Source organism: Pieris rapae, chromosome 9, assembly GCF_905147795.1.
Source record: "Pieris rapae chromosome 9, ilPieRapa1.1, whole genome shotgun sequence".
Lineage (NCBI taxonomy): Eukaryota > Metazoa > Arthropoda > Insecta > Lepidoptera > Pieridae > Pieris > Pieris rapae.
Window position 1 is genome coordinate 8,903,544 of NC_059517.1, and position 12,215 is coordinate 8,915,758.

Genomic DNA, 12,215 nt, shown 5'->3' on the forward strand with positions numbered 1-12,215 from the left:
GCGGACTAACCTAAATTGGTTACAAATTTGGTTTGCGGGCCGGCCCATGTATCTAAAGGCGGCTATGACTTTAGGCATAAAACTAATTCTACGTATTATTATTCATGAAATAACTCAATGCTGAAACTACAATTCTGTTTTTAGTAGCTATTAAATTTTATTACAAAATTAGACTATAATACAACTAATCATATATTTCACAGTCATTCTGATAAAGTGTAATGAACCAGGCAACGTATTTTTTTATCAGATTATTCGAATTAATTTAGATTATTTTTTATTTATTATCAATAGTTTTCCTCAAGTGCTTTGTTATCTGCCAATAGCCGGAAATGTATTTCCGCTTGCTTCAAGGTTACAACTCTAGTAAATAGTAATTATAATTAACTGTATTCGGTGCGGTTCAAAATTGCGGTTAATTATTACCGGTGTATACGAACACTTTATTCAGAAATGGTTTAAAGAGAAGTACAAAACTTTGTTTCTTGTTTATTGTGCCTAGTAATTCTTGTTTTAAGCAGAAGTATAATTGTTATTAGTACGCGTAATGACAATTATAGATCTTAAGACATGTCATATCTATGAATCTGAAGCATTACTTTATAGTTTATCTTGTAGAGAACGCAACGGATGCACTCAATACGGTAAACATTACCAATTTTGCAATATTCATCCTCCACTATCTTGTGTTCCTAAATGTAAAATTATATGCACTACCAAAAACTACACGGAAACATATATTTGTATTAAAATAAAGTCGAATTCAAAATAACTTTATTCATATAGATAACCAAGTACACTTAGGAACGTCAACAGAAAGGATGTTAAATTGATTGTACATTTACTATCAGTTCGCAACTCGCAAGTCTAGGGCCTAAAATAGACTCGAAAAGAAATAACAAAAGTTATAATAATAATATTCTTCTGAATCGGTGCGGTCTTGGCAGTACTAAAGTGGTTGACTCTTTGGAGTTAATCTTCACAACTTTATGTTAATTATCACGGAATACCCATTCGTTCCCATAGAAGAGGGTCAAGTCACGTCATGGGCGACCAACCGCGAGCTCATGTTCAAAATCCTGCGAAAGAGCTATGATAGGATCGTAGCAAGTGGAGATTCCTAGTCTCTGATTAACCTTTCTGGAAAAATACATAAATTTATAAATAAATAATATAAATTTTATGTCAATGGTATGGACAATGTTATCAAAAGCATTGAATGATTATTATCAATAATTTCACTTTGATAACACAATACGTAAAGGATGCAGTGACTTATAATAACTCTGATAAAAAACCGGATGTTGTAATCCATTTCATATTTAACTCACAATAAAAATTGTGGATCGTCGAACTCTGTTTTGCGATTTATTATCATTACTTACTATAGTTATTTTGATACAATGTGTGTTTTAACTTTAAAAAGACCGGAATACATGCAGAAAAAGCCTGAGAGGTGCCAAGGGTCACCCTGATGGAACGAAGTTCCTTTCGATTAATTAGTGAAGGGAAGTAGGCTCAATTTTAGTAATTAGAGTGCCTAAAATTATTATCATATTTACATGTTTTTACGAAAAAGTTCCGTTCCATCATAGAGATGTCGCAAGCTTTGTCGTTACAACTTTTCCTCTAATTTTTTCCGTCTAGCCCCCTTTCGCAACGCGCGATAAGGAAAAAAACAAAAAACGTTCGTTCCAAAAAAAAAACCACAAAATTCGGTTTCTGCATCTGTTTCGTGATCATTTGTTTCTTCTAACTCTCTTTTTAAGTCTAAGGTTTGATGCCTCACGATGTTTTCTTTTACCGCATGAGCGAGGGTTAAAAGTGCGCCCAGATATAACAGTCCATTGGTGCACAGCTACTACCTACGACCTCAGGAATGGGAGTTACACACTAAAGTCATAACACTGCTCTGTTCCAAGAACACTTATGACTATTATTAAATTACAATTAAAACCGTTTGCGACGGCATCGTTTAGAACAACATATCGGTTATATTGACCAAAATCAAAGATTAAGAATTAAGATATGATAATTATATGTACGTAATGTCGTACACAGCTTATATAGCTGTAGAAATATGGCATGTATACTTTTTTAAGTAACTCCGGTTATAGAAATTATGGACTTAGACGATAAATTATTATAAGCTGCAAATTTAGTGTTTACTGCTTTTTGCTATTTGTATCTTACTTGGAGTTGACCAAGTAGACTATAACTATATATTATGTACATTGTACATATTTAGGTAGTTAAGTAAATATTTTTTTAGTTGGTATGTGACATGTGAATATCGTAATATATAAGTTCGTATATATTAATAATTCTCTTAAAACAATGTGTCCTGTGATGGGAGATCCTGTCTATCTTAGTACCAAGTAAATACATATTGTGATCATAAATTCCTTTATATTCGTCACTTTTAAATTGATTTAAGTATTACAATAAGATTTCCGAATACTTATTTTTACTTGACACTAAGGGCCTGTTTCAAAATGTCCTATTGTTAGGATAAACAGTATTTTTGCGTTTCACGACTGTAAGGTAGCGCGAAATTTCTTCGGAACTTTTATCTTTCGAATAATTTATGTGTTGCATAGCTATTTGGTACTTTATCCATACATTGTGAAACAGGCCCTAAATATATCAGTCACAAAGTATCAATACGATAACCAATCCTTGTTGTCTTTACAGCACATTGGTGCCATGGAAAATATTCCGCGAGGAGCTGAACAACGTGCATCCAATTTCATCAGGTTTGGAAACCATGGCCCTGAAGACCACGATAGATCTCACCTGTAATGATTTTATATCGAATTTCGAGTTTGATGTATTCACGAGGTAATTATTACAAGTCTCTCTTACAAAACTTAAATTTATGCAAAACAGATGATTATTATTAATTCTTCGTTCCTATGTATATCGTGCCCAGACATCCCGTTTTGAACGGGACTGTCCCTTTTTCCAATTACGAGTCCCAGTGTCCCGAAATGAACTGCGACACGCAAAATTGTCCCGTTTTCAGACATCGAGTGACAATTTCAGCAGCAGAATATAAAAAAGACGTGACAAGAGTTTAATTCTTCTTTGAAATCGTCACCGGCATATCAAAACAAATTTGTTCTTCTGATAAATATGAATATTAATAAAAAAATTGAATACCTATATTTTGTCATTCGTAACTTTTAAGCCAACTAACTTTGTCTTAATAAATAACTGGTGGTTTTTTTCATTGACTACTTATTATATGATCTAAATAAAACCAAAGTCCCTTGAGTCAAAGAATAAATGGTCACTAAGCATACACCAGGTGTAGGTAGGTACTTATATATGACAAGAACTATACGACACGTAACATATTACTGGTATTGTACTTATTATAAGTATACTACTGAGCTACTCAATCAACGCATCGTCTGAAGTACTCGTTGTGATTACGAGTGGTAATTTGAAAATCAAGCCTGAACATCAAAAGTTTATTTTAAAATAACATGTCTGTTTAGCTGTATTTAATAAACAAATAAAATTTTCGAAAAAGAAAATAATCCAACTGATAATTTGTATGATTATTTCAGGCTTTTTCAACCATGGAGCACATTATTACGGAATTGGCAGCTTTTAGCGGTAACACATCCAGGGTACGTTGCCTTCTTAACATATGACGAAGTGAAGGCGCGGTTACAGAAGTACATACACAAGGCTGGCAGTTATGTGTTTAGGTATGTGAGATATACTATATTATATTCTAAGTTTAGACCAAATCGTCGAAGTATTTTTATACAGTTGGTATCAACTAAAAGATGTAGGGTTGGTATCAGTGTATATATTGGCAAGCTTCTATCTATAAAAATAATAAGGCTTCTACATAAACACGTCTTAACCTATGCTAAATTTGATTTTCGTAATACGTGTATTTTGAATTCTATTAGTTGTGATTCATGAAACTTTGAGTAGCTTTTTACTAGATTTTAATTTATTAGTTGTAGCTTTTCTGTTGCCGTCGGAGCGGAGAAGAGTCCACCAAAAATTAGATAACTAACATCGGTACAGCCAATGTTGAGTTATAAATGTTACTAACACGACTTTGTTTTATATATTTAGATTTATTTATTTATTTATTCGGAAACCAAACAGAAACATCCTTATAATAAAAACAAAGTCAAAAATAAAACACAAAACAAACTCACTGGACGCATCCACAATAGATTACACTTATACAACCATATGATACAAAAAAAATAGAATATTACAACAAAACACATAATAATAGAGTTAAGACATTAACAGTTGCTTTATTTTATTCTTAAACAATGCAGTAGTGGAGTGCGAAAAAGGGTCAATGTTTTTGATAGAATCTAAAGATGATAGATGTGTTTATATTCCAGGTTATCGTGTACGCGGCTTGGTCAATGGGCGATTGGGTATGTGACTGTAGATGGCGAGATACTGCAGACGATACCACAAAACAAGAGTTTGGTGCAGGCGCTACTGGACGGATATAGAGAGGGATTGTGAGTACTTAATGTCAGATTTATCTGTTTACTGTCAACTGTCAGAATACGCTTTTGGAGAGAAATGTCAGAGCATGGCCTTGTGACTTAAGCGTGCGATTCCACCCAGTCGGTCGCGTGTTAGAATCACGGCGTCGCATCAATAGAATTTTCTTTCCAAAGCATGTTTGCACTTGCTCTTACAAAGGCAAACGTTGTTAGGAAAACGTCGTATATTAAACCTAGCATTTGACGACATGTGCGAGACACTGTCTGACCTACTTGTCTATAAAAAATATCAAAGAAATGGATGCAATCTGATGCCAAGACACATAGAAGCAAATCTCGATTATTATTACAAATAAGTCATGATCAAATGCGTTTGTATGTTCCAATTTATAGACTAAATACTATTCAATTAATAACGCCTAACCTGGTATCTATGTAAAAGTAGTTATTAGTTTTTTTAATAAAATTTACAATATAATTGTTTTTAATCAATATTTTAAAAAATCCTTACCATAAACGGTGCTACAAAAAAAAATTTTTTTTCCAAAAGTGAAAACAACAGGAACCTAGAATTTCTGAATCGGATAAAACATCGTCAAACGATTATATTTTGGTAATATTTTTTCAGCTATCTATATCCGGACGGTCGTGACGTAAATCCCGATCTAAGCAGCGCCATCATTTCGCCAGCAGAAGACCATATAACCGTCACACAGGAACAGTATGAGCTTTATTGTGAAATGGGTAAGATTTTTTCTATAAGCAAATTTGTCGCTTGAAAGTTCACAGTAAATACGATTATTTTAATAGTACATTTAAGTATTAATGAACAGTGTTTCCCTCGTTAACCTAAGGTCCTGCGTATACTCTTATAGAAATATCACCGATACTAATAGCAACGCATATTGAATTAAAATGACATTAAGATAAAATATATCCGGTTTGGTTTAAAGATTTTTATTATAAAATTGTATAAACTTACTCTCAACTCACAATCTTTAAATAAGATTAAATTTTTTGTTATAAAATTTCAGAATTAAGAGTAATAAATAAATAAATAACGGTTAATAATTAAAATTAACATTGATAAGATAAACAAATTAGCGAAAGCTGTTAAAAGCTAACTAAAGTGTCTAGCGAAATGGAATACGCGGGGACAAAGCGAGTGAGAGAGGCAATGATAGTCCGTGTCTCGCTTGCAAAGCACTAAATCAAACAAGAAATAATTAATATATCGCCGATACCGATATGTCGGCAAACCCAAAGTATCGTCGATTTCTTTATGAAGAAAATGCCCTTAGATCTATAATTCTGTCAGGCATAGAAGGCTTAAATCTACTTATATATTAAGTAAAAATTATTACGGATCAGGAAATCTTAACAACACAGTCCAATGGGCAAAAAGTTATTTTATTAATGTTTTCAGGTAGCACGTTTCAGTTATGTAAAATATGCGCTGAAAATGACAAGGATATAAGGATAGAGCCCTGTGGACATCTACTTTGTACGCCGTGTTTGACGGCCTGGCAGATTGTAAGTTATTTGTATTTTTTGAAGTTGGAAATAAAATGGATAAATGATAACACACCGTCACAAAAACCGACACCCTGAAGTTACAATAGTTAAAAATAAAAAATGAGCATTCCTTTAATTATGTACAAATATGTTGCGATTAGTGTCGTTTTCTCTACAAACGTAGAAAAAATCTAAAAGATTAGATATATTTTTTTTAAAGATTTTTATCTTGGATCTTTTTATCGCTGGATCGATAGACTGTAGGAGATCTGGTGCACCGATTTTTTGACTAATCAAATAAATTTTTCATGCCATTGTCTTCAAATAAAATATTTCATTTCTTTTGTTTTAGAAGAAGTTATTCTTACCAAACGTTCCTTTTTTAATCTTATTAATGTATGCCTTTTCATTTTCCAGGATTCGGAAGGTCAAGGCTGCCCGTTTTGTCGTGCGGAAATCAAGGGAACAGAACAAGTGGTTGTTGATGCCTTTATACCCCCGAGACCGCCCAATACCACGGCTGATGTCAAGTTAGTATATAATATTCTTATATATATTTATATAGTAAAAAACTGTGTTTTAACAGAAAAAAAAATGGTATTAAAAAAAATAGAGAAAGTTTGTCTATAGCTATGTTTTTTTGATTATAAAAACTGTAGTCTTATTGCAAGTAAAATCATTTGTCCCTTTTGATTTCAGCAAAAACATAGTTTGACAGAAAAAGATAGATGATTTGAGCAAGACTTGTTTATTATGATTAAGGAGGATAAACTATATGACTAAAAGATCTTTATAAGTAATAGTTTTTTCTAATTCATGGGTTAACACAATAAACACAATTAAAACTTTTACACATTTGAATTTAGATATTTATATACATATCTTTGTGTGTTTGACATATTATTTTGTTTTTTCAGGTTGGCGAACACAAAGACAGCTGTGAGGCCGGTGTCTTCAAACTCGTCAGGGTCCAGTGGATCGTCAGGTTCGTCTGCGTGTAATGGGTCAAGTGAGTAGCAAAACACATTATATCTATTTAGATATAAGATAATTATCTTCGTAATATATTATATAAAATATTTATTTATAATATTCAAAGTCATTATTATTTTTATTATTGACAAGTATTTGGAGTTTAATATTTATTTTAATTTTATATTATTATATTATAGTAATAATAAATTTTTATTCTGTGTACAATAATATAATTATTGTATTTTAATTATTATAGGTTCGGAAACGCCTACGTCCAATAATGCGAACGGCTGGTCCACAAGGAATACGACGTTTAACGGTCTCACAGATGACATTGATGATACAGAGGTACATTTTTATACATCCTTAGAAATTTCTAGTAAACCATTTAGTATAACAATTACGATAGGACTTCTATAGTCCTTTAAAATAGAACTGGTATAGTCCTATTATAGGACTTCTGTAGTCCCTTTATATAGAACTTCATCTTTTTATAGGACTTATTCGTTTTAAAGCCTTCTATAGTTCTGTTATAGACACCAGCTTCTCACAAAGATGTCCAATCCCTGCAGCATGCAAACCTCTAAAGTGCAGTTTTGTGATGAGGACAATTTATTATACAATCAGTAATGCATTACTACAATCTTGATATTTTTTATATAAAACAAACAAAAACTTTATATTAAATGGTTTACCGTTAATTTTTTTTACTATTACTATTTGAATGTATGTTTGACTTCGAGGGATACTATCCCTGCTTTGAACGTCTTTATTTTCATCATAAGATAATGAGCCTTAACCAAACAATATATTTTACTAATGATACCACTATTAAGTACAAAATGAAAATTTGGGCATTATTAGACTATTCAGTTTTTTTTATAGTATAATTAAGTTTTACAAACCCTCATACAAATTTTATTTTCGCTTTTTGCATGTGTTTGGTCGTTTGTATTAACAATTGTAATGTTTGTCTTTGCAGAGGCGCGACAGAAAGCCGCATGCTTAGTTTGCACGTGATTCGTGATTTTAGCATTTTGTTTACATTATACATTGTATAATGCGGTTAGAAGCTATAATTTTTATATATTTGATTAAAATTCGGCAGAATTTGGTCATTTTTTATTAAATATGTATTTAAAAATTTGTGCAAAAACACTCTGAAGATAGACCAGTGAATATTTCATATTTAAACAAACGTTGATATACAAGATATCAATATTTTAGTGGCTTCTAACCGCAAATTTCATTTTGAATGCATTGTGTTGTACTTTTGTTTGATTCGTTTGGCTTTTATCGTTTTTTTTTATATCGTCAAAGATTTAAAAAATACTTCGGTATTTGGAATTTTATGTTGGAATTTTTCAAGTACAGGACAAGTAGCTTATGTAAGTTTGCATTAGTTTTTTTTATTTAAATGAAATTAATTTGAATAAAAAGAAAAACATACTTGCCACTTACAGTAAATAGTAAAATATATACCATCGCACTTGTAGTATTGGAGTCCATATACCAAAAAACATTGCTGGCGTGTTTTCCCGAAATACGTTATATTTTGTATTCGATTCTGACTTTAGGTACATAATACATATATATTATAAGTGTTATGGCTGAATTTGTTTTTTACAATTTTAGTGAAATGAAACTAAAAAAGGGATATTTTTTTCAAATGTGTTCTGAATTGAACCGGCATTAATTCGATATTTTATGATGGCTTATATGATATACAATCATAAGGATCTTACGCTACCTACTATAAAAAACACCTTTGAAAAGTCTTAAGTGAATATTTCTATCTAAATTGTAGGTCATTCACTCTCATATTCATATATATTATAACAAATTAATATATTTATTATATTGAGATTTAACACATTAATGAAATGAAATACGAAACAATTACTGATTGCAGTTATTTGAAAAAAACTAATAATATATACCTTGTTAATTCCAACATACATTTGGAGATTTAGTTTAAATGTCATACGAGTCATACAATAGTACGAATTTTTGTATGTAATTGTAAAATGCATTTATGTTAATTATTTTTGGTCTTAGAACACATGGACCGTTTTCGGTAACAGATTCTTCCATGTAATATATCTAGCAAATACTCGGACTCAACACATTCATACGTGGAATCCTTATATAATTAATATGTCCCAGTAAAGTAGTTAAATCAGAGAGTTAATTGAATCTCCAGACAATTAATTAAATATCAATATTTAAGCACTCAGTTCTTCACGATCATACTGAAATAATCATGGCGGAGTCGACAACATGTTCACCAAAGACCACAAATTTAAACAAAAAACCTATAATTAATTAGCTTTAATTAACTGTCTAGAGATTCAATTGACTCTCTGATTTAACTACTTTACTGGGACAAATATATCGATGTCATGGTCTGCACATTCTTACGTCAATGTAATTCTTTTTTAAATATCTCGCGATACTTTGATGTGGAAAGGTTCAGATCTCAAATCCAGTGGTTTATTTTTTTATTGCATGGGAACGTTCATATTTTGCATGATCATTGTTTGCCTTTACGCTTTTGCAACTAGTAAAACATAAATGATACAAATGAATGTGCTTTGTTCGTGTATTTGTTATAATTTTTATACATTTTATTTTTCATGACATGAACTTTTTATTTACAAATTATGAAATAATATTTTTGGATTTTTTTTAATATGACGATTTTTGGCTGGTCCCATCAGAATTCATGTTCATTGCAGACTAAATCACAATTTTAAATCGAAACCAGTATTTCTTGTGTTTTTTTTATGACGTAATTATTTATCCCAGAAGGGTATTATTAGTTATATTAAGTTAGTCATATTTACTTTAAAGTAGATTTAATTTTTTATTTGTCGCATATTTATTTTAAGTGTAATTGTTGAAATTATATTTCTTGATGATATTTTTGTTTTTATTTATAATCTATACGTTTTATGGAGGTTTGTTAAGTTTCTTCAAGGGCATGTTATTTTGTTCATAATGCTTTCAACATCGTGGGTAAATTAGGAAGATAATTATTTTACACTTTTTGTGGGTACAACTTTGTACTGCAAATCCTTCAAACAATACAAGTATCCTTAAACATAGGGAATCCTTTTTCCTTCATATGATATAAATTAAATACATTTAATTAAAGAACTTAAATTAAAAAGTACGTGAATTATTTAGAAGTGAACTTGCACTATAGAGAATAGTGAGATACCTTATCGGTGTATAGAAAATAATATAATGATAAGTATACACTTTCCTAATAAAGATGGTGGCTTTATAAAAAAATCATCAATGTATCACTTCCACGTCATTATATTCGAACCTGTAGGCATCCCTACTCATCGGCAAAGAAGAGAGATGTAGGCCGAGAGAAAAAGCCGGCGTAAAAACTCGGTACTCTTTATAGTGTAGAATGTATATTGTACTAACTTAGGCCTCTAGACAAGACCATATGGTACCCTATATACCCTATCGCATGGAGTTTGTATGGGCAAAGTTACATTTAAATAAAACCCTAATATAATATACATAAGAGAGACATGGTACACGTACTTTTCTGTAGACCTTTTCAATATATACAATACTTAGTACATTATTTTGATAAAACTCGTAGGGTTCAGCCTGCGTTTGCAATGTAAGCGGAAAAAATCTAATTATTTACGACATCACATTAGAAACCTCAAAAATAACAGTACTTCTCCACTATTTTATGGATGTTATTATACATATAAACCTTCCTCTTGAATCACTCTATCTATTAAAAAAAACCGCATCAAAATCCGTTGCGTAGTTCCAAAGATTTAAGCATACAAAGGGACATAGGGACAGAGAAAGCGACTTTGTTTTATACTATGTAGTGATGTGTGAGTATTATTTAACAGGATTGGGCAGAATTTAACGCGGCAACATCGACAATAGATGCATTGCGGCCAGGTGTTAGGTCTGCTGGGGCATCACCGAGGCACTCGCCCAGAGCTGTTCGCAAAGCGCCCGCGCCCGCTGAAAACGCGTACGGGGAACTACGTGCGCCACCTCTACCGCCTCGGAAGAGTCTTTCCCCAGCAGAAACCATTGTCGCAGCGTCCAGTGTACAGGATATTGCTGCTGCTAGTTCCATTAGTAAGTATTTTTAAGGTGAAGCGCCCTCTACCGTCCTATTGCTAATGTATTGTGTTTTTAATAGCAAGTGGAGATTATATTCGTTAATTCCAGTATTTTTTATACATATTTGTTTTTACGAATTTGTGATTTTGTTCGATTCGTTTAGTTTTGATTGCTTTTTAAATATTGTCAAAGATTTGAACACTACTTCGGTATACAGGGTTGTATTAATGTTGGCATATAAAAAACATGGGAAGTAGCTTAAGTAAGACAGCATTGCATTATATGAAAGGAAATTCCTGCATTATTATCCTGGATGGTGCTAGGAATTTCGTACCCCTGTGGCGATGTCGTTAATATAGGTTGTTTCATATGCAAATCTTACACGTAGTTGCCACAATATTTTCTATTTTTATTACATAAAGACTGAAATATATTTGACTATAGATAACGTTACAAAAGTACAGTTTGGTTCGCATTTATGATATTAACGAACTTTTTCAGTTCCAGATCCTAGAAGACGATCATCGTTGGAGCCCGAACCAGACTTGCGGCATAAGCTAACGTCTGTGATCACTGGTTCGACGGAGACAATCACGGGCATTATTGATACAAGACATGAAGTTGTATGTATTTTTGTACTACTTTCGCATTTCCGAGCAATTTGATTTCAAGATTCCATTCAATTCAAAAACATTTAATCAATTAGGTATACTTATGAACGTCAAAAAAATTAAATAACATTAAATGCTTCTAATTTTACATTTACTGTCAGTTCTAATAAAATATAGAGTTGCAGTTTGAGTGTTTTATATATCGGTATCACTTTGTTAATGAAATATCTCTTTGCCTTGCTATATGAGTTTCAGCAATCTTATAGGTATGCAGAAAATAAATACTTCATGTATACTAAGTATACGCTGCTATAACATGACTCTTAATATAATACAATAATAGGGCTGCGTTTAAACAGATTCAAAACATATATTAAAAAAACATGAATGTGCAAAGGTAGCCTAGAAGACAAAAACGCGTGGCAATAGTTCTAATTTTATATTGTTATAATTCGTTTTGTTTTTTTTTTTGGAGTGTTGTGAATATGTGTGTGATGGT

The 12,215-nt window shown here is 31.7% G+C and overlaps 1 protein-coding gene across 2 annotated transcripts in view; it reads left to right on the forward strand.

Moving 5' to 3' along the window:
* Positions 1-12,215, forward strand: part of LOC110993846 (E3 ubiquitin-protein ligase CBL-B-B) — a 54,821-nt gene that overhangs the window by 37,611 nt on the left and 4,995 nt on the right. The window contains exons 2-11 of one of the 2 annotated variants that reach the window (XM_022260211.2): positions 2,695-2,841; positions 3,576-3,719; positions 4,386-4,511; positions 5,128-5,243; positions 5,926-6,032; positions 6,432-6,544; positions 6,932-7,023; positions 7,246-7,337; positions 10,883-11,120; positions 11,607-11,728. In XM_022260211.2, the coding sequence (XP_022115903.2) occupies positions 2,695-2,841; positions 3,576-3,719; positions 4,386-4,511; positions 5,128-5,243; positions 5,926-6,032; positions 6,432-6,544; positions 6,932-7,023; positions 7,246-7,337; positions 10,883-11,120; positions 11,607-11,728 (1,297 nt within the window). Of the gene's footprint in view, positions 1-2,694; positions 2,842-3,575; positions 3,720-4,385; positions 4,512-5,127; positions 5,244-5,925; positions 6,033-6,431; positions 6,545-6,931; positions 7,024-7,245; positions 7,338-7,971; positions 8,129-10,882; positions 11,121-11,606; positions 11,729-12,215 lie in introns of those variants that run through there. The other variant, XM_022260212.2, reaches the window with a different exon arrangement.